The 23,757-nt window shown below is 41.0% G+C and overlaps 1 protein-coding gene across 9 annotated transcripts in view; it reads left to right on the top strand.

Moving 5' to 3' along the window:
- The window catches only part of LOC143344276 (uncharacterized), a 174,024-nt gene that overhangs the window by 41,433 nt on the left and 108,834 nt on the right, over window positions 1-23,757 (top strand). The window contains exons 1-2 of one of the 9 annotated variants that reach the window (XM_076770208.1): window positions 2,151-2,557; window positions 14,194-14,612. The exons of 7 other annotated variants lie outside the window; for them this stretch is intronic. In XM_076770208.1, coding sequence (XP_076626323.1) covers window positions 14,581-14,612 — 32 coding nt within the window. In that variant the 5' untranslated portion in view covers window positions 2,151-2,557; window positions 14,194-14,580. Of the gene's footprint in view, window positions 1-2,150; window positions 2,558-2,594; window positions 2,778-14,193; window positions 14,613-23,757 lie in introns of those variants that run through there. One more of the 9 variants, XM_076770216.1, reaches the window with a different exon arrangement.

The following is a 23,757-nucleotide window of genomic DNA, read 5'->3' as shown; positions in this document are numbered from 1 at the left end:
CTGGGTACAGCGGAGGTACGTGTCAGAACCAGCCACGTCCCCTGCTCCAAATTTTCAAACTTATACCCAAGTCTTGAATTATACGAGAAGAATGATCCCCGTTGTATTTTTAACTAATTCGATGCATAGTTTCGAAAGTATATTGGTTTAATATCATTAAACTTCACGTTTATAAATGTAAATATTGCTCTAGGTCGTGTGTTAATTATTTAAAAAAATTTCTTTGGTACTCGATCTTCGACCAGTATTATTGAGAATAAGTAAGAACCTCGTAGGGATGGTTCTTACTTGAAGAATCACAGAAGTGTACATTTATAAATGTAAATATTGATCTAGGTTGTGTGTTAATTATTTAAAAAAATTTCTTTGGTACTCGATATTTGACCAATATTATTGAGAATAAGTAAGAACCTCGTAGGGATGGTTCTTACTTGAAGAATCACAGAAGTGTACATTTATAAATGTAAATATTGCTCTAGGTTGTGTGTTAATTATTTAAACAAATTTCTTTGGTACTCGATCTTTGACCAGTATTATTGAGAATAAGTAAGAACCTCGTAGGGATGGTTTTTACTTGAAGAATCACAGAAGTGTACATTTATAAATGTAAATATTGATCTAGGTTGTGTGTTAATTATTTAAAAAAATTTCTTTGATACTCGATATTTGACCAACATTATTGAGAATAAGTAAGAACCTCGTAGGGATGGTTCTTACTTGAAGAATCACAGAAGTGTACATTTATAAATGTAAATATTGCTCTAGGTTGTGTATTAATTATTTAAAAAAATTTCTTTGGTACTCGATATTTGACCAATATTATTGAGAATAAGTAAGAACCTCGTAGGGATGATTCTTACTTGAAGAATCACTCAAGTGTAAATTTTTAAATGTAAATATTGGTCTAGGTTGTGTGTTAATTATTTAAAAAAATTTCTTTGGTACTCGATATTTGACCAATATTATTGAGAATAATTAAGAACTACATAGAAGTAGTCTTTGCTCTAAGAATCCTCAAAAATCGACGTTTCCAAACAAAACTACCCCTTCGATCACTATCTAAACTATCCAAGTACACATTTTTAAATGTAAATATTACTTTACGTCATATGCATCCACTCACTATCTCACCAATATTATTTAAACTAAACAAGAGCCTAGTGCTGGTTTTTGCTCTAAGAATCCTCAAAAATCGACGTTTCCAAACATAGCTACCCCTTCGATCACTATCTAAACTATCCAAGTACACATTTTTAAATGTAAATATTACTTTACGTCATATGCATCCACTCACTATCTCACCAATATTATTTAAACTAAACAAGAGCCTAGCGCTGGACTTTGCTCTAAGAATCCTCAAAAATCGACGTTTCCAAACAAAGCTACCCCTTCGATCACTATCTAAACTATCCAAGTACACATTTTTAAATGTAAATATTACTTTACGTCATATGCATCCACTCACTATCTCACCAATATTATTTAAACTAAACAAGAGCCTAGCGCTGGTCTTTGCTCTAAGAATCCTCAAAATCGATGCTTCCAAACAAAGCTACCCCTTCGATCACTATCTAAACTATCCAAGTATACATATTTAAATGTAAATATTACTTTACGTCATATGCATCCACTCACTATCTCACCAATATTATTTAAACTAAACAAGAGCCTAGTACTGGTTTTTGCTCTAAGAATCTTCAAAAATCGACGTTTCCAAACAAAGCTATCCTTACGATCTCCGTCAATGTCATCCATTCATAAATACTGCTGCATCCCCTCAGGAATATGTCGTACTTTAATCGTTAGAAAACCTCCGCCGTGGTAGGAATATCTCGGAAAAGTAAATTAGAGGGGGTTCGGAAGAATATCGCCAGCGAGGAAAGAAGTATCGCGGAGCAGAACGTAGCTCGTCGTAAGGACAATGCGCCGTCGAGAATTTAGTGGGGGGGTTGTAGGGGATGGGATGCACCGAGGAGGGCGGAGGGGCAGGGCCAGGTTGTCCGAAGCGAGGGCGAACGAGGGCAGCAGTCGGCACGACGGAGACGCGGGAAACCGTCGGGGGGTTTTCGGTGTGGAGGGGCGAGGGGTTGCGATCCGACAGGGTGAAAGAGGAGGGTGGAAAAGGCGCATGCCAGTTGTGCCGTCGCCGCGTTACGAGCCGGCCACCAGCCCAGGCCTTTCTTCGCGCCACAGTACGAGCCTCTTTCTCGCGACTTTTCCGTGGACTTTCGTCGCGTTTCCGTGCTTTCCTCCAACCCCCAATTCCGATTCGTTACGCGTGATCGAGCATCCCCCTCGATGTCTCGCGATCCACGGCCTGGGAAGTGCGAACGGTGACGCGAACAGGTCGATTCGAAAAGTTCGTCCCGAGGAGTTTCGAGTCGAGTTTTCTGGCGGACCCAGATCGATTGGTGTTTTTGATAATTAACGGAAGGTCTGACAACCCCGGCGGGCGACGACCCTTCCGCATCGAGCACGGTGAACGTTCTTTTTTCCGAGGGGGGGAGGGGGAGTGATCGCGGCGATCTCGACCAGCCTCGAGACGCCGCCTCCGAGTGTACGTATAGTTTCGTGGAACAAACATCGCTATCGAAAGTCTCTTTCCAGTGGTTTGTTATCCCTTGTCGAGGGTGGTTCGACGACCAGAGGTGGCTATTTTCTAAGCGACGCTCGCGAGTTCTTGTACAGGGGAAAGATCTGTTCTAACCTTGAATCATTAGCGGCGGTCGAGAGCAATCTATAGGTTTCACCCCCTCTGGAACACCTTTGTTTCACGTGTACGTATCAAACATTCTCTGCTTGATCTTGAATTCCTGGACAGTCGAAACTACTGTTGGCCAACCTGCAGGCTTAATCTCGTTGCTATGTCCGAGTGAACATCGCCCGGAGTAATTTCTTGCGTTTCGCGTGCACGGTATGGTGTAACGCTAACCGTAGCGATCTACTTAAGTCAGTTTCGAGTGGTCTGTTAAAGGATATCCTTGGGCAAACCGTTGGCTTGTAGTCTGCTGCAATCTGTAACCTCTGTGCTCGTCTTAGGATTCCGAGGCTATCGTTTTCAATACTCTCAGGGCAAAATACCCTTCTTTAACGAAAATTTTCAAAGAACGGTCGAAAAATTGCGGTCTAGACGAGGGTATTAGTTGCCCAGTGCGTAGCCAGTGATATTTCTTTCATCGTGGGAGGATAATTCACCCCGAAAGCCAGGCTCCAAACCCTTCGAGAGCGTATAGAATCTTCCTTTTTAGTTAGAGAAGCTCGAACGACCCTTTGAAGTCGAGATGGTTGGGAATTATGCAGGAAGTCGTTGTTTGATCCAGACTTGAATTCCTGTCGGGCACGTGGCCATTTCCAATCCCATTTCGCAGAACGTGATCATCGAAGATCGATAAATAATTTCACGCTCAATTTTTCCGCGTAATTTTAACATTGTAATTCGATGAAACGTCGAGAGGACATCTCTGACCATAGAAAACCGTCGACTTATGCAAATTTTCGTTCCGTCGAGGAGATTCGCGAAGTTAAGAATTTACAAGCGGCGAAGTATGCAAATTTAAATTGTAACTCTCGTCTCGAATCATACTTCCCTGATGCTTTATTAGTATGGAGACGCGATAAATCGAGCGAAACGTTACCGCATGCAGGAGGGGATGGTTCATTTATTTTAAAGATTGAAGAGTGCTCGAAACTTCCCGACGGGTTGTGTGTCTCTTTCCGGAATATTTTCGAGACAGTTAAGAACTTTGAAAATATTCAAGACTGTCGAGAGAGTTTCGTGGCTATTTTAGTCGCGTAGACAATCCCGAAACTTCGGACTGTTCCTTGGAAATTTGCAAATAAGTGTATTAAAGTCTGGTAAGGTTTCGAGCATCTTAAGTAACTGTGTACAAAGATAGAATAATATTCTATTGTCTACGTTTGTACGTCCAGTTCATCTTTTCCGTATTCTAAATATCAAAAATTAAAATAGATCGCCCAAGAAGTAGGTTCGAATTTGTTTGGTAACCTTGTACACGATGCTCGGAAAACAAGCTCGTAAAATTCGCTTAAAACGCGGCAATTCGCCTAACACCTGCGCACGCGGACGAAGATGGACGCAGGGTCAGCAATGGTGGTCAACGTTGCACGGGGTCACCCACCTCCGGAGAAGCTACGATGAAATTTATGGCACTCGATATGGCCACACGATTCCGCGACGCTTCATCAAAAATTGAAGGATATCGCGTTATAAATTTTCTCGGAGCTCCTTCGAGGCGAGTGACCCCGTGCAATAGTTACTTCGTCCACCATTGGTGCACTCTGCCCACTTTTCTCCTTTTTCCCCGCTCTACAAACGGAATATTCTCGACGTTTATAATTGCAAAAGAGAGTCTTTTCAGCGTCTAAAATCATCTTTCAAAGTTTTCTCCTTTTTGCCACTCCGCGAACAGATTTTACCGAATTTCTCGACGCTTATTATTGCGAAACAGAGTCTCCTCAGCGTTTAAAATCGCCTTTTGAACTTTTTCTCGATCGGATAAGATGCACGTGCAGTTGAAAAAATGTCAAAACTCCGGATATCGGTGGGTAGAATCCACAGAGAAAGAAGTTTGAGGATCGTATTGTTGTCCGCTATAGTTAACGGGACGACTTCAATGGCGGGCGAGGCAATTACAGCGAGTGGCGACCTTGACTTTTTGATGGATCTTCTCGCTTTGAGAAGGAGACTCTGTTCGCGACTGGAGTGCCTGTACAAGGCGATTAAAATTTGGTGTTTCTTCTCCACATAGAGATCATTTTATTCGTCAACCTTCAAAAAAGACTTCGTCGATCTAGTATAATGCCAATATCGTAAAACAACAAGCTGGTATCCATCTGTGTCGACGAACTGTTGAAGTATTTTTATCGATTCCGGGATTGATTCTATCGTTTGGAGCACCTCTCGCGTCGTAACAATGATGTTTCTGCTCGAAACCACTACGTTAAAGTTCCTCGTCAAATTTTTATTCGGATAGATTGCCCTAAGTCGGGGGGTTAGATGTTTCTGCGTTACCCTGTACATCCAAAATTATCGAGCGTCTACGCCTAACGTTCTACACATAGCAATGGGGACCATTTGCTCAGCGAAAGCGCGTTAAAATCGGGCAGGGACAGCTCGAGTCCTTTCCTCGTCGGTTATGCTCGAGGAAACTTTGACTGCTATGTGTTTCTCTCCTTCCCTCTCATCGTCGTGAATGAAACTCGAGGTTTTCTGGGTAATTTCCAGTACTTCGAAGACGAACGCGATGAATAAACAGCAAATTGCGAAGGCAAGTTTGCTCTTCCTTGTTAATTCGGCGCGAACTTATTTATGTTCTCCTAGAGTCGACTGCTTTCGAAAAAGTATTCGATACTTTCGGTTCTCGCGGCAAATTTTCCTGCACTTCCGGCATTCCGGGGTCAACGGTTTCGCGTTGGCGTACAGGTCGTATCAAAATAAAGTCGCGTGCAAGTTAAATTGCATTTTTTAGACGCATAGTTTTTTAACCTGACCCTTGAAAGTATCGAGGGATCGGCGGAAAGGTTAGAGGAGTTTCTCTGGCAAATAACGTTAATTAAAACTTCCTCGAACCCACTTCCAGCGTAATCTAAAATCTCCATAAAACCTTTCAGATACTCCTGAAGTAATTAAAAATTCTGGCTTCTGGTTATTCGTGCAATTTCGTAATATTAAGGGTAGGTTGATCTATTTATTTTCCAATTAACTTGCAGTTAATAATTGTAATAATGAATCTCTTTGTCGTTTCCTCTATGTACTCTACGAATACGTGTTTCGTACCTGGAAACGAAGTTCTTACGTCGAATTTCCGTCCTGGTGTTAATTTTAAGTTTCCCGCGAAGTCTGAAGTTCGTTTTGACGTATGTTCCTCGAGGCCACGTCGCGGAACGAACCCCGGAGGCCGCGAAAACTAATTATCCGTCTGAATTTAGGGACATTGTTTCGAAAAACTTTCCAAAATCCACCTCGTTGGGACGTGTATGCGTAAACATAGTAATTGCCCGAAGGAGGTCGCGAGAGGTTAAGGGGTCAAGAGGTTTTCGCAAATGGAGATCAGTACACCCAAGTATTATCGACGTTTCGGCTATTTCCAACTAGCTTTCCAGCTTAGATCGCGCGTGAAACGTCGATAAGACTTAGAAGCCTTAAAACTGTACATTGACCATTGAGATACAAAAATAATTTTGGACTATTTCGATACCTTATTATGTTTCAAAGATTAGAATACCTAAAAGAATCGTTCTAATAAAGTGGACAAGGGTCTCGTTCGAAAAGGATAATCGAAACTTTCGTGTTTCCAGAATAACTAATAGAGTACAAGATTTTAAATTCGAATCAAGTAAACTAATAATTCACCGTGCACTGGTCAGAATGGACGCCATGTTCCGTCGTAAGTAGCTCGGATCTAGCAACGAAAAGTTTCGCGCCACGTAAATTTCCAGTCTCATCCTCTCTAATTACCCTTTGAGCAAACAAAGTAATGCACACTCTAAAAAGAAAAAGAGAAACACAGTAGGTAATTTGGTCCGAAAGGCATTTTTCCTGGCGACTTGGCGCGACCTGGACAAAGAGTGTCGACCGTTTCCTGGACGTTAAGTATGCAGAGAAACGCAATGGCGACAGCTGATAATAAAACGCCCGGCGAACCAGCGACCTCGTTATTTACGGACACGGTCGCGATTAAACGATAATTTCTTCGTCGCCCGTCGCGTTTCCCCTTTCGTTATTTATCTTTCCGCCGGCTAATTCCCTCTCAAAGCGTCGTCGACGACCGCTGATGACACGCGTCACTCGTGCCCGAATGCACAGAGCAACGTCACCCCTGATATGGAAATCCGCGGATCAACGGCTGTTCTATCTCGTCCGGGAAACGACACCGCGGATTTCGAATTACCCAGAAATATTGTATCCCCTCGTTAGAAACCCCCGAAAGTCACCCTTAAACTGGCTACGAGAATTTTGCCACCGGAGGATCGATTTGACAGAATCTGGAACTCGAGCCACCCTTAAATACTGGACAATTGTCCAATGGGTCGTAAAATTTTTGGGAAGTTTCACGCCATTTTACATTATCTTATTTCAGAGGGTGCAGAGGAAATTGTATTCACGATTGACGTATAAAAATGTTTGTATTCACTCTGATACTAGCTGCTGTCTGATTTACAAATGAGTATAAATGTGAAGGGTAGTTTACGTACGAGGCAAAAATTTGTATTCCTCAACCCTTTGCTGTACAATGGCTGGTCTAACTCGTTATAAGTTCTTGATGTCAAGTTTTATAATGATGAGGCTACTCGTCATCAAGTCTTATACAGGGGAAAATTGTAATGGGAGATTCTAGAGGTCAAAATAGGGCGAAAATCAAGAATACTAATTCGTTGATTGAAGCTTCGTTAAAAAGTTATTAACGCTTAGAATCCCGCCAGTACCGAATTTTTTTCTCGAAAATGCGCAGGATTTCGGGGGTATGTTTATTCATAAAAAATGATTGTAATCGACCCCTGCAACCGAAAATAATTTTTCCAGATCGATTTGAAATTTTTTAATAACTTTTTAACGAAACCTCAGTCAAGAAATTGATATACTTGATTTTCGTCTTATTTTGGCCTCTAGAACACCCTGTATATTAAAATCAACACATTTACGAGGTATTCGTAATCTATTCTTTTCCGTGGCCATTATACGAATTTAAACAAAATTAAACAGTACACGTTTGACGAATTATTCGAAATTAAATCGCGAATAAAATTTACTTTTAAAATCTAACAATGGTTCGATTCGATTCCGTACAATTTCCTGTGATCAACTATACCTCCGCTCGAAGTTGGAAAATGATATTGGAATCGAGGTACTGTTTTTGTTACGGATGGAAATTAAAAAATATTTACCATATTTTCGCGATCCATTCTCGTATTAATAATAAATATGCAACGATTCCGGTGCGCGGTGGAAGCGTTAACGGGTAAAAGCCAATAGCCTTGTAAAACACGGGTCCTGGAAGCGGGCGAGGGTCGCGTAAAAAGTCGAAGCGTTTTTCGTCGGCCGCGATCCGAAACGGATTTCGCCGAAAAGGGGGTTAAAAAGCGCATATAGCCGCAGGGGGAATTTAACAATGCAGGAAGCGTGCCCGTACGGGATAAACGCAAATACAAACCCTTTTTCTCTTTTCCGTTGCCTCGCCCGGAGAATTATTCCCCGGCGCTCTTCCCGGCCCACTTTTTTTTTTCTCGCTCGTTCTGTCGCCTCTCGCCCTTTCGACGTTCAATTACGTTCTTTCTTTTTCCATTTTTCTCGTTTTTCCCCCTTTTTTTTCGCGCACGCGAAATCGGGCTAATCCGACGCTTCACAGTCAACATATCCGCTTTGTTTTCCTGTCGCTGCGATGTTTCGACGACCACGTGACCGGAAGTGTCCAGGATTCGCGAGGCGCGATTTTTCCCACCACCCTGGGTCACGTAGATAACGCACCAAACGCGAATCGATGAACAATCGACTGGAAAATCGTATTCGACTTTCTTTGTTGGAATCTCGTCGATTCTGAAACGACGATGACAGCTATAGATCAAGCTTTGATCGATCCAAACTACGTGGACGCGTTTATTTACGCTTCTATTTAATTTTTGAGCTAGAAGATCGTGTGTTTTTACATCAGTCACACGATGCAATAAAAAGAATCGTACAATTATTCGTCAAACAGCTTTGATTGATCCAAACTAAGTGGACTTGTTTATTTACGCTTGTATTTCAATTTTTGAACTAGAAGATCATGTATTTTTATATCAGCCACTGGATGCAATAAAAAGAATCGTACAATTATACACCAAACAGCTTTGATTGATCCAAACTACGTGAACGCGTTTATTTACGCTTCTATTTCATTTTTGAACTAGAAGATCGTGTGTTTTAACATCAGCCACACGATGCAATAAAAAGAATCGTACAATTATACACCAAACAGCTTTGATTGATCCAAACTACGTGAACGCGTTTATTTACGCTTCTATTTAATTTTTTGAAACTATAAGATCATGTATTTTTACATCAGCCACACGATGCAATAAAAAGAATCGTACAATTATACACCAAACAGCTTTGATTGATCCAAACTACGTGAACGCGTTTATTTACGCTTCTATTTAATTTTTTGAAACTATAAGATCATGTATTTTTACATCAGCCACACGATGCAATAAAAAGAATCGTACAATTATATACCAAACAGCTTTGATTGATCCAAACTACGTGGATGTGTTTATTTACGCTTCTATTTCAATTTTTGAATTAGAAGATCATGTATTTTTACATCAGCCACAGGATGCAATAAAAAGAATCGTACAATTATACACCAAACAGCTTTAATCAATCCAAACTATGTGGATGTGTTTATTTACGCTTCTATTTAATTTTTGAGCTAGAAGATCGTGTGTTTTTACATCAGCCACACGATGCAATAAAAAGAATCGTACAATTATACACCAAACAGCTTTGATTGATCCAAACTACGTGGATGCGTTTATTTACGCTTCTATTTAATTTTTGAGCTAGAAGATCGTGTATTTTAACATCAGCCACAGGATGCAATAAAAAGAATCGTATAATTATTCGCCATCAGCTTTGATCGATCCAAACTAATAGAAGATCGTATAATGTATGTATTTTTACATCAATAAAAAAAATTGTACAATTATACGCGAAACAGTTATCGATAGTCTCGTGAACTTCGAAAAATATTTGTTGCGCACGAGGGTAGCTGAATTTCCGAGCACCAAGTATCGTCAGTTGGAAAAGGCAGCGCGAAGGGAACGATCGAAAGTTGCAACAGTTTCCCTGGAAAGCGGGGTCGAAGAAAACGGTTTCGCCCGGGAACTTTGATTAAAAGCTTTGCAGGGGTTGGCCCGCGCCGAAACAGTTTGGACGCGTTAAAATACAGCGGAATATCTACGAAACAACGCGCGTTGGGAATTTGGATACCGGTCCCGGGAATAGTTCCTCGGTAAAAGGTACACAAAGCGAGAGGTTTCCTCTCTGCGGTCGAGGGGTTGGAAGACCGCCGAGAGGGCGGCTGTGCGAAAAACAGGGGGCAAGGAGTGCGCTGTTTGAACACAAAGGTAAACGTTTATAGATTAGTTTGCGTGTACGGGCGATGCACGTTCTGCTCGCGGGTGGTTTATCGCTAACGAGACTGGGAAAAGACTGTCGACGACTCCTTGGGGAACGCAGGAATCACCAAGCTTTGTAAATACGAGAGATCAGAAATCTCTCAGAGCGATAGACTCGATCTATATTCCGTATTTATGGAGTAGAGGGAAGGTCAAGGCCTACGTGGAGGATATCACGAAAATGAAAGGTTGAAATATTCAGTCGCGGGGAGATAACGAGCGAAACAACGAATAGTTTGTTCGTTATGTCTCGTAATAGGCGTTCTAAAAATAGATCCTCGAGTCTCGGGGACCTTCGATCGACCAGCTGGTAAAGTTGGAGGATTACTCGGCATCTTCTCTAATCTTGGCATTCCTCGAAGTTCCCGGGGCCCTTGAACGACGCGATGTCCTCGCAAACCTTGAGGATCACGATGGTTTCGTTGATCTTGCGACCGACTCCAAGTTTCTCCAAGGTGTTTTTGGTCTCGAGCACCTCTAGGGCGTCTGTTCTTGCGGTTCTTAAGACTCTTTGGAGTTTCGAGATTCCCTTAACGCGCCACCATTCCCAGATTCTACCACTCTCCTCCGTACGTCTTCCAAAAACACATATATCCCCCACTTCTTGCATAAGCAAATAAAGAATTCAGGACTCTTTGCTAATATAAAACTTCTTGAAAATAGAAAGAACTAGTAGGGATATTTAATCGCAAATATTGTCGAGATACAGCACAGACGATGGAAATAGTTTTTTATTAAAGGGGTGGATTCTCCTCGTCGATATACCAGGCACGGTAAAAATGATCTCAGCGCCCAAGGGGGGGCTTAAAATTGCCTTCGTTCGCGAAAACGAATAATACTAACGACGCTTCTTCTCACTCGCGCGGAAGATAAATATTATATCTTCGAGGATCCCTTCGCTCTCGCGGTTCGACGAACCCCGGAACGCGTGGTCAACGTTAAAAAATTCAGAAACGTCGCTGGTATCGTTGAAAAGAATTCTCTAATCCTTAAAAGTCGAGTATCCATTATGCCAGTAGCCCTCAGCCTTTTCCATCCCCGGTGGTCCAATTACGAATTTTAGAAACGAATTTCGTCGATGTTTCCATTATAATTGTACAGTTTGTTCGCTGTCAATACAATCTATCTATCGCGAGTTTGCTATTTAAGATTATTTAATTATCTTGCAAGATCGTCTCCAAGATGTTCGGTCCGCGTTGAGAGTCGCTGAACGACGCGATCGGGAGGCGGAATAATCCTACGGGAAGGAATTCCCGGCTACCGTTTAAAAATTACTGGACGCGCGGAGCAATTAAAATCGGTAAACATCGGGAATAAAACGCGACGGCAGTCTTGCTCCGATTCGGCGAGCGATCAAAACGCCCCATTGTTCCCGCGCCACAACTTCATCCAGGCTTCGCAAATATTGAATCGGTTCCTATAGCCCTCCCCCCACCCCCGACCCTCCTGTTCCCTCGCCCCCTCGGTTCGTTGAACGAACCCACACAGAAGTAAACGCTAATCGGAGGCGGTGAACGACCCCTCTCCCTCCCCCTCGCTCTACGAATTAAAAAAGGAGAAAGAGGGGCGTTAGAGATGTCCGCGTTACGCCGCTGACCTTGTCTCGACTCTCTTTTCGTTCCCCATTGTTCTCCCATTGTAGGTTACGCGCATTGTCGCGTGCCCGCGTATTGTAGGTTACGTCGAACAGTAGATTTTCGCGCGCCTAACAGCTGTTACGCGACGTTCAAGGGGATGCAGCCAGAAATGCGTTCACAACGAATCCTCGATGACTTCGATCCCCCCAACTGTTATAACTAAACATATTTTAAACGATTTTCTAAATGCTAGTTTCGATATTAAAAGATCCTTTGACAAGCAAGACACTTTCAAACGCCAACCCTTAAATATTTCAATGCACGAAATAATGGATTTATAAAATGGAGAGCTGGTATCTAAACGGAGGTTTCACCCTCGTTCGAACGACAGGGAATTTTCGGAATCCATATCCAGTATTCAAAGCACCGAATGACAATGAGATTTCGATATTTCGATATTAAAAGATTCTTTGACAAGCAAGACACTTTCAAACGCCAACCCTTAAATATTTCAATGCACGAAATAATGGATTTATAAAATGGAGAGCTGGTATCTAAACGGAGGTTTCACCCTCGTTCGAACGACAGGGAATTTTCGGAATCCATATCCAGTATTCAAAGCACCGAATGACAATGACAACCCTCTCATCCCCCTCGGTGTTTTGTTCGAGCTGCGTGTTTTTACCAAATATCGTTTCACAATCTGAATCTCTCTGAGCAAAGAAATTATTTTTCTCCCCGCGAACGCGGGAAAATATCCACCGGAAGTTTGATCCGGGAACGTCAGACTTTTAAATCGTTTATACGCGTAGAGGCGAGTCTCGCGATGTAATTCACCCCTTTTCCCGCGAAAAACAAAAAAAAAAATAGAGAACGCCTGGCGTCGCGAAAATGTAACGCGAAGTCGTGAAAAGCTAATGAAGATCCCGTAGCAACGGAATTGCGTATGCAATTTTCTTCCGTCTGTTTACGTTAGCGCGGGATTACGCATTCCCGGGGGCGGAGAAAAGGCCGATATTTCCGGGACCGCGGCTAATTTGCAATTCCGCGTTCGAATTAGTTGACAAATTGCCAGCGCAAAAAATAGCTCGACGCGGGGGCGGTACACGCGACCCCGTATAACGCGCGCCTTGTTCGAAGACACCATAATTCCCGCAAACATTTACCGCGCTCGTCTCGCGAAAAACTCATTAGCGTTCGTTGCGCGGGAACTGTTGCTCTATTTTCAACGGAACGACTGTTTGAAATTTTCCTAGCTGTTTCGGGTCTTTCTATTATCATTATTTGTAGACTACTATACTTCCGACTACACTACAGAAGCGTATACTCGATAAATACAACGTAGAAACTTAAATATCAAATTTAATCAGTTTCTCAAGTTGGACAGTTATTTATTTTATTTAGTTCAATTGAAATTTCCTTTTCTAACGCGTTATATAGTAAGTGCAGAACAATATTGGATGAAAATATTTTCAATTCGTTCGTCAGCAACTTTAGAATCTCGGGAAATGTCGACTCGAAGATTATGTCCGACCAATATCAGATATTTCTACTTGAATTTCTGTCACTCGACACTAGCGACTGATATAATAAAATGTTTGTATTTGTTTGCACTACTGTGGGTTTATTTGTAGTAAATATTACTGGAAATATTTAGAATCGATTAGTATGAACGATAGAATGGAAGAAACTCGAATCGAAGTAGAAAACAGAAGCGATGGTCAGACGCGTCCGATCGGAAACGAAGCATCGTATCGATTAATTTCTCTGCGTATATTTCATCGAGTCTTCCTATTAGCCGTCTAGTATTTACATTTTCCAAATATTCCACATTTTCAATTTATTTCTCGAAAATGTTTGGGCCGTCGCGGGCGTAGAAAATCGAAGGAATCGCGCGAACGTAGAAACTTTTGTAATTAAATTTCGCGATTTCAAAGGGTCGACAGACACGTCTTGGCGCAAAAAGGGAAAGGAAGATCCATTTTCACGAACATTCTGACGTAGCAATTCCCTTTGTTGCGCGGGTGGGCCATTGTACAGGGAGCAACTACGATCCTTTGTCCGTGGATTCTAGTTCTAATTTTGAGTCGCACATATCGTATCGACGTGGATCAGATTCTCGGTCGAAATGCTTTAATAGATAGTATCAAAGGAGCTACCTTGTCCCTCTGATCGAATATCTTCGAATTCCATGGGCTACAGTCACGAGTATCAGTTTGAGGGAAACGCTCACTCGAAGACCGACGAATTTTCTCTGATAGAAACGATTCATCAATATATTTAAAGTGTACGCTTTGAGAAATATTTGTGACAGTTTTTATTAAAAATACGAGCCTCGTGTGACGCCATCGACTCCATTTTTGCATGTCGAGAGGATGTAAAGTTTCCTCAAGCTCGGTGGTTCGATTTATTAAAATTAGAATGTTTAACAAATTTGTAGAAAATATTAGGACACGTTCTCGATTGGAGAATTTTTTTAAATGAGAGCGTCATGGAAAATACCGATCTTTCTGGTCGATTTATCAGTGATATCGTGATGCTTTTAAAAGACTGTAATAAACAAGCTTGATGGGACGATCGATCGTCTCGTTCCGAAAACAAAGTGCTTGAAAATGAAATGGCGGGGTCCCTGCTCGTCCGGAAGATCGTGTGTCGCGTACACAATGAGAAAGCCTCGAGAGAAACAGGGACGAAATTCGTGGATGCGTGCTCGACGCGTATATTAATATGAAAATGTAACCGATGACAGTCCTGGGATCGCGTGATTATCGCCGCGAGTGAATCAACCTGTGACTAGTGAGTTCAATGTACGAGACGTGCCGCCATCATGTTCACGTGCCTGTGGAACTTCTTCGACTGGTAAGATACACAAATTACTTACCCCGGATTCAAGTAACGATTCATCTTCGTGAAATTACCATCAACGAATAGGTGAGGTTCCCCCGATGAAAACGAGTACAAACACGACCATGTTCAAATTAGTTTTTTCAAGCGTAAAACAGGAATTTTGAAAATATTCCTCTTCGAACTATGGCCTTGTTTGGACTCGTTCTCGTCGGGAGAACCTCGCCAATCGATGATACTGTCATACAGATGCAAAGTCATAGACAAAATTTAGTTTCGTGTTCGACTCTGGAATATCGAAGGAGACTCCCAGCGAGTGGCAAATATTTTCTTATTTGCCGGAACTTCAAATTCCAATTTTCCCGCGCAGTTTTCAGACACGTCCAACGGAAACGTCGAGATCTTTCCAGCGACCAGCAATTCGCCTCAACATAAATCTTCTTTCGCGTAAATTACGTACGAATCTCGGATACGACGCGCCACATCTCCGCCGCGTGGCGCTGCGAGCAATTACGTAACCAGACACGTCCGTTAAAACGTTTCCAACGCTCGACGATTGAATAACAATTGTTCCCAAAAGTCTTTGAACGTGTATAAAAAATTCTGCTTTTCCTAAAAAGTTGGCATTCTCAAACAACGTCGTTTGCACGACGCTGCGTAGAAATTGTGTAGAACACTACGACTAATTTACACGGAAGTTAATAATGTAAGTTTCGCGAACGAACGGTGTACGGAAGCCCGTTCATGAACTTCGGTAATTCCATTAACATGATGCTAAGACCCGGCTTCATTTTTGTTTGAATATTTCACGAGGCGTCGTCGTCGTCGCCTCGCTATTCCGACGTCGGGTTACACGATAGAATTTGCGAGAGGTTCGCTACTGCGTTTCAAGATTTCGAATCTCCGTGGAAGAGTTCCTTTCCTTACACTGTTAAATTGATAAGATAACGTTTAGACGCGAGAAAATTGCAACATTTAACACTAGATTTACGGGTATTGATCGCACATATATTTATTGATACCTCTCATATTGACGATTACCTTAAAATACGATTTTTCTTTTAATTAGAATATGTATTCATGCCATTGCATCGATCAAACTCGACATATGTTGTTAAAAAATAATATTTATGCGTTCTGCAATTTTAAATATAGAATCTGACGTCCTTCAAATTGATGGTTTCCGTAAATCTAGTGTTAATGTAACAGCAATATAGTCAAATATACAGGGTGGACGGCGAACCCTGGGAAAAATTGTAATGGTAGACTCTAGAGGCCAAAATAGGACGAAAATCAAGAATACTAATTTGTTGATTGAAGCTTCGTTAAAAAGTTATTAACGTTTAAAGTTCCGCCCCTACTGAATTTTTTTCTCGAAAGTGGGTAGGATTTCGGGGGTATGTCTATTCACCAAAAATGATTGTAATTGACCCCCGTAACCGAAAATAATTTTTCCAAAACGATTTGAAATTTTTTTTTTCCGTCGAAAAATTTCACACCTTCTCGAATTTTTTTCTCGAAAGTGGGTAGGATTTCGGGGGTATGTCTAATGACCAAAAATGATTCTAATTAACCCCCGCAACCGAAAATAATTTTTCCAAAACGATTTGAAATTTTTTTTTCCGTCGAAAAATTTCACACCTTCTCGAATTTTTTTCTCGAAAGTGGGTAGGATTTCGGGGGTATGTCTAATGTCCAAAAATGATTCTAATTAACCCCCGCAACCGAAAATAATTTTTCCAAAACGATTTGAAATTTTTTTTTTCCGTCGAAAAATTTCACACCTTTTCGAATTTTTTTCTCGAAAGTGCGTAGGATTTCGGGGGTATATCTAATGACCAAAAATGATTCTAATTAACCCCCGCAACCGAAAATAATTTTTCGAAAACGATTTGAAATTTTTTTTTTCCGTCGAAAAATTTCACACCTTTTCGAATTTTTTTCTCGAAAGTGGGTAGGAATTCGAGGGTATGTCTAATGACCAAAAATGATTCTAATTAACCCCCGCAACCGAAAATAATTTTTCCAAAACGATTTGAAATTTTTTTTTCCGTCGAAAAATTTCACACCTTTTCGAATTTTTTTCTCGAAAGTGGGTAGGATTTCGGGGGTATCCCTAATGACCAAAAATGATTCTAATTAACCCCCGCAACCGAAAATAATTTTTCCAAAACGATTTGAAATTTTTTTTTCCGTCGAAAAATTTCACACCTTTTCGAATTTTTTTCTCGAAAGTGGGTAGGAATTCGAGGGTATGTCTAATGACCAAAAATGATTGTAATTGACCCCCACAATCGAAAATAATTTTTCCAAAACGATTTGAAATTTTTTTTTTCCGTCGAAAAATTTCACACCTCGAATTTTTTTTCTCGAAAGTGGGTAGGAATTCGAGGGTATGTCTAATGACCAAAAATGATTGTAATTGACCCCTGCAACTAAATATAATTTTTTCAGAACGATTTGAAATTTTTTAATTTTGTCGAAAAATTTCACACCTTCTCGAATTTTTTTCTCAAAAGTGAGTAGGATTTCGAGGGTATATCTAATGACCAAAAATGATTGTAATTGGCCCCCGCAACCGAAAATAATTTTTCCAGGAAGATTTGAAATTTTTGAATTTAATTGTTAATAACTTTATAACGAAGCCTCCATCAAGAAATTGGTATTCTTGATTTTCGTCTTATTTTGGCCTCTAAAATCCCCCATTAAAATTTTTCCCAGAGTATACTGATTGGAAGGGAGCCTGTATTTGTCACATTTTATTTAATATTAAAATTTGCGTGGAGCACTGGTGCAACGAAGTCGTATTGTTATTAAATTTTTTATTTCGGTACGTTTGATCGCGCGTTGTGGAATCCGAGGGGACATCGTTGAAACTTTAAACCGAGGCAGTACTGGGACTACATAACGTGAAATTTACAACGAGTTTCGTTAATCCGAACCGCACAATTTTGCAGAATAACGTATTCGAAAGTTACGAGTGGCTCGAAAGTAGGCGGAGCGAGAAGGAAGAGTGGTATTCTTGCGAAACGGAGGCAAATTATTAATATTTCAAGCACCGTTTCAACGTGCCGTAACTTTCTGCGAACGCATTTTTCTGGAAAATGGCTCGAGTAAATTTTAACCGTTTTGATGCGAAACCTCTGAATTTTTCATTCGATATTACACGTCGGTTCGTGTGTAACAATTTTTATCCTCTTGCATCAGTAATGATAATAATGGAAGGTCGTAAGAGCGTTCCTACAAAATCCATTTGGCGTAAAAGGAATATTAAATCAGCCACAATTTAAATTAACGCGGAAGAAAGTGGTTCGAAAGAAAAATGAGTTTGAAAAGTAGATATATATCGGAAGGAAGTGAATTGTAGTAATATGCGGACGACAGTCAAACGACATATATCTTGGGTACGAAGATTATTTTATCTGCGACCCGCCGTATATTCCACCGCATTAGAATTCGTTCGGGAATCGACTCTATATTTCAGAATTTACGAAAGCTCTCAACGTTTCACGGTTTTGCAGATCGTCGAAAAAGGATCTAATTCTATACTTCACGAGTACAATTTTTCGTCGTCGGAATAGGATTTAATTTCGAGAATCGTCGACCTGCAATCAGCCAGCACTATTTTCGCTGGCGCGACGCTCGTTTGAATGGAACCTTAATTAAAAAGAAATAATCCTCAATTTATACATTTTTATCCACCGTGGGTGGAAAAAATAGCTCTCGCGAAAATTGCATAAAATCTAGGGATCATCGGTTTCGAAATAAATCTCGTTCGATACTTTACGACGTTAACATAGGATAATATAAAAACATATCAAACGAAAAATCGATATGGTTGGCAGTTTCCAAAAAAAAAACCTACTATTAGTACCCCATCGAAAACGATAAAAATTTGATGGCTCGAACAGCCATAAAAGATAAGGTTATACGCAAAAATGGTCTCCCAGCACGCTCCGTTCTCGAGATACGGACGATTTAATATTTGAAAGACATTCTAAGACCGATGTGTCTTAACCCCTTCGCTAGCAACGAGATATCTCGGTGTCGTTCGTTTAATGCTTATGAGAAGATATTGCGTGACCCTGATGTCGTTCGTTTAACGCTTATGACGAGATATCTCCGTGACCCTAATCGTTGGCTGTCTAATACTCAGGAGGAAGTATTTCGAAAGCGTGTAGCGAATTAGACCCCTAAACTAAATCCAATTTGCAACTCTGTAGCTTGCAAAGAAATTTCTCTCGTTGCTCAAAGTATCCTCGACGAGGCAACGAACGGAGGATGTTATATTTATTCATGTATTAACGGAATTAAACCCTTTAGTACAGAGATGTAATATGCAAGGAACTACATATATTAATTTACAATATGTTGCAAGGATAATTTTAGACTTTCTTAATGATTGTTAAATTAAATCAGTTTTAGTGTGTACAAAATTTGCATTAATAATCGTTCTATTTACACAATTCTGAGATCCAAACATTGTGCGGTAACTTTCAGAGTAAAATAGAAAGTGATTTCTTAAATATCTAGATGGTACATAGAAAGGAAACAATCGAGTAATCGTCCAACACGGAATATGACTTTTTATCATATTTAATATTACGCTGCGTTTAAAGTAACCAATTTGTACACTTGTAGGGGTTTTGACTGGTTTATAAACGATGTCGTGACGCAGTTAGTAACTTAATAACTTTCAGAGTAATCATGCATTGGCATGAATACATATTCTAATTAAAAGAAAGATCGTATTTTAAGGTAATCGTCGACGCGAAAGGTATCGATAAATATACGTGCTATCAGTGCCCGTAAATCTAGTGTTAATAAAGTATTTGCCGATTCGGCGTTAACGAATGTTTTTCAATTTCGAATTTTCCGTCAACAATGGCCCGTGGCGTCTCGAAGAATTGCAGTCGGCCCGGGGGAGCGTGCAGACGCTAAATTCCCGCGCATATTGCTTCCGTATTTTACCTGGGAAAGAACGTAACGCGACATCGAATCGAGAGGTTTATTGCGCCAGCCGGTTCCTCTTGACGCAAACTCGACTATAGTGTCACGGAATTGCATACCGAGTAACGGAAACGTTCGCGGGACAAAGGGTTGTACAGGACGATCACAGAAACTGGGTCGTGTCTCATTTTCGGTCACGCGTGGAAAAGGACAATAGAAGAGTTTACACTGTAGCTTTCATCTGTTCAGAGACTTCAAACGCACGATTCTTCCTCCCTTAAAAAACTGTAAATTTCGTTTGACGTATATGAACCGATTTTCAATATTGTGAACGCCTTCAGATGTCGATTTTTAAGTCAACCCTTTGAATATTACAGGGTGTTTGGCCATCTGACGGTACTGAAATTTTTAGACGAAATTAGAAAATTTCAAATCATACTAAAAAAATTATATTCAGTTACAGTGGGCAATTACAATCATTTTTGGTGAACAGACATACCCTCGAAATCCTACGCAGTTTCGAGAAAAAAATTCATTACCGAAACTTTCATGTCTGACCATACCATTGATATGTTTCACTGAAATTCCATGCAAATCTTTAAAACGTCATAACTTTTGAACGGATTGGACAATTTTAATGTTTAAAAAAGCAAACGACGCGTATTTTAGTGTAGAATATGTAGAAATTCTAAAAATATTCGAAAAGTTGTTCCTTGACCCCCTAAAATGAGAAAGACTCCATTAAAAATGGTCCCATATTCAAACAGTCATAACTCCTACGATAGTGAATATATTTCAATGAAACTTTTTTCTGAAGTAGAGCTCATGGGTACCTACAAAAAAGTATTACACAACTTTTCTGTAGGACGCCACATAAAATGATCAAAAATGAAAAACTAATTTTTAAGAAAAATCGACAGGGCCTAAATTTTTCGGCGAAAAAAAAAATTTCAAATCGTTCTGGAAAAATTATTTTCGTTTGCAGGGGTCAATTACAACAATTTTTGGCGAATAGACCTACCCCCGAAATCCTACTCATTTTCTAGAAAAAAATTCAGTACGGGCGGAACTTCAAACGTTAATAACTTTTTAACGAAGTCTCAATCAACAAATTGGTATTCTTGATTTTCGTCTCATTTTGGCCTCTAGAATCCCCCATTAGAATTTTTCCCAGGGGTGGCTGAACACCCTGTATATTTCAATTTCGTTACCAGTTTTATTTGAAATTTATGGCGACTAAAAAATGGGGCAATTTAAACAGAGGAACAAATGCAATATCTGTTTTATTTACACTATCGTTGTGTTTTGGAATTTTCAAGCGTATCCTCCTTCAAGGTCTGGTCTTGTATTAAAATTTTTAAAACAGAGACCAAAATGGAGACCTCTCGAACAGTTTCCCTTTGGCGGAGCAATCGATACGGGCAGACGACCGGAAGCAGTCATCCTCTGTCCCGTGGCCGCTGCTCTCTGCTTCTGTATTCATAGTTTTCAAGGGTAGGAAAAGTTTGACGCGATAAAAGGAATAGCGTGTACTGGGGGGGAGACTGGATTCTTTCTGTTAAATCCTGCTATCTCATCTCGTGCTCTGCAAAATTTCATACGCAACGTTGTTGGTCATTCAGAAAGATTCGAAAAAAATTAATTTTAACCACGCCCTTCTAAGTCACTCACATTAACACGTTGACTGCCAGACTCCAAACCTCTCAAATTGTCCACGAAACCAGCATACCCATAATTTCTTATTAAACTTATTTTCACAGAATCGTTAAAATTCAAGAGTCCTATCTAGATTTGTTCTGTTCAACATCTGATTTTGATAATTAATCGTTTTAGCTCCTCAGTAAATGGGTAACATGACAGTCAATGTGATTTTGTTGAGTCTCTGTATTTAATACAATTATTTTCGAAACGATGAATTGCATATGGCCGCCATTGTACGGTGTAACCACTCGTTGCCAGATTCGCTGGGGCAGAATTCGACGGAATCCGGCGTCGATCGAGATAGTTAAACTGCTGCAATTTACCGACAAGAATTCCCCGTGCCCGGAAGTCGAAAATACCCCGCGATTCTCGACGAGCGCGCGGAATTAAAATGGTGGCTGCAGCCAGCAGATAAGAATTCCCCCCTGGCAAGTTCCGGCGTTAATCGTCCCAGAAACTCGGAGACAATTTTGAATAATTGAGCGTCACGGATTGCAGATGGGAACGCGTGGGCGTCCTTTTACCAACGACGAGGACCCGCGAAACGACGAAAACGGAAAGTAGAACGGGGTTGAACGAACCTGCAAGCGGCTCAAACGGCGCAGAAACGTTTCTTTCGACCGACCAAAAAGCAATAATCTTCTCTGCTACGAATAAATACAGATACAATCGATCGAACGAACTCTGATACTTTAAAAGCTGGTAGCCACGCTACACCGGTCGCAGTTACTGTTTTCCCGAGGTCCCGAGCTCTTAGTTGCCGGGGGAATCTAGGATCTTCATTAATCCTGATCCCTAAGGCTTTTACGGTCCAGGTTCTTGCAGTTAAGACTGTTAGGAACTTCCGAGGTGCTAATCCGCGCTCTTTTCCGACGTTTCGCCCTGTGTCGCAGCTGGCGAGAACTTAACGACGCCATTGTGCGTCCAACAGCCTTTTATTCATCCTACGACCTGTACAATTTGCATCCGACATCCTGGTATAGTCCGGGCCACGATATAGCGAGGTCGTAAACTCGAGTAGGCGTCAAAGTTTACACGATTCAGCCCCCGAAACAAGCGAATTGACAAAAACACGAGCAGCTAAGGGCCTTGAAATGTTTTATCTAGTGTCGCCATTTTTAGAGGTATCGTAACAGGTGAAGATCTTACTCGAGTCTTTAATATCTTAATTTACCTGCTTATAATATACGTATGTAGAAAATGAAAAAAGATAGTGCAGATGTCATGTATGGCCCTAAGTGCCGCAGCAGTAGTTTACGACCTCGCTATATCGTGATACGCTCCTAAAACTAACTGATCATCAAAGGAACGTCGAATAACGTCAACGAAGCTGTTTGTTAATCGGATGTCGTGCGCCCTTACGCTTCGTCCGGATCAGCTGACCAATTAAACGTCGCGTGTGCTGATCAATGATCCGTGACACGCGCATGGGCGATTTAAACGGACATCCGATACACGCACCAGTTCGATCTTTCGTTCCAAACGATGAGAGACGATACAAGGAACGTAAATATGTTTTATTATTTGCTAAATTTCGTTCTCAGTCGCAACGAGGGGTTAAAATGTTTCGGATCGTTTCCCAAAGGCACGGATTATAATCCCAAAGTTTCGAAGGCGCGCTCAGTATGCTGAACTTTGGTAGTCACGTTCGCCAAGTATGTTCGTTGAACGCCTCTGGGCGTTTGTCGCTCGCGATGCACCGAACGGATAAACGTTCCTAACTGCGGTCCCTAAGCATCCAAAGGATTACTCCCATCGATGCGCCCTGAGATCCAATCTGTCGCGATCAAACTGTCACGGTTTGCACTCGAAACGCCTGCCGCTCGAGCATCCCGCCGATAATTATTGACACTCCGGGGGAGTCTCGAGTGTCTTCGTCATCGATACCGAAACATCGTACGGGATCGATAGACTTTAGGTGGTTTTTAGAGCTTCAATTATGCGGAAGGGAACAGATTTAATTGCGGTTATCGGGCGTATTGGAAACCGGTTAGCGGCGGCGAGAGCCACTTCCATTAACTAAGATCTCCCGGATTCTGTTAAGTAGGATCGTTCTATTAAAACACGTATCGCGCGGCTTTGTGGATTAGAATTTCCAGCGATTTCTTTCGCGAGCACGTTTTCTTTGCGACGCGTTGTCGACGAAAAAAATTGCCGATCTTTGGAATTTTATGGGAGAAAAACCGATAGAGATATCGATTTGAAACTTTGCTCCGTTATTTGTACGTATCTTACCAAGGTATACAAATTTTTTTATAAAAAAATGTGTGATAGTTTCGAAGATATCGCAAGAGAAAGTTGCATTCCTCCCAGGGCTTTTCTTTCGAGAATCGGACTCTACATATCACTGGTCGAGATATCGATTCGAAACTTTGCACTGCTATCTGTACATATCTCGTCAGAGTACGTGAATTTTTTCATAAAAAAATGTGTGATACTTTGGAAGGTATCTCAAGAGAAAGTTGCATTCCTCCCAGGGCTTTTCTTTCGAGAATCGGACTCTACATAT

This window comes from Colletes latitarsis, chromosome 1 (genome assembly GCF_051014445.1).
Source record: "Colletes latitarsis isolate SP2378_abdomen chromosome 1, iyColLati1, whole genome shotgun sequence".
Classification (NCBI taxonomy): domain Eukaryota; kingdom Metazoa; phylum Arthropoda; class Insecta; order Hymenoptera; family Colletidae; genus Colletes; species Colletes latitarsis.
Note: the sequence above shows the minus strand (reverse complement) of the source record. Positions and strands in the feature narration are given on the sequence as shown.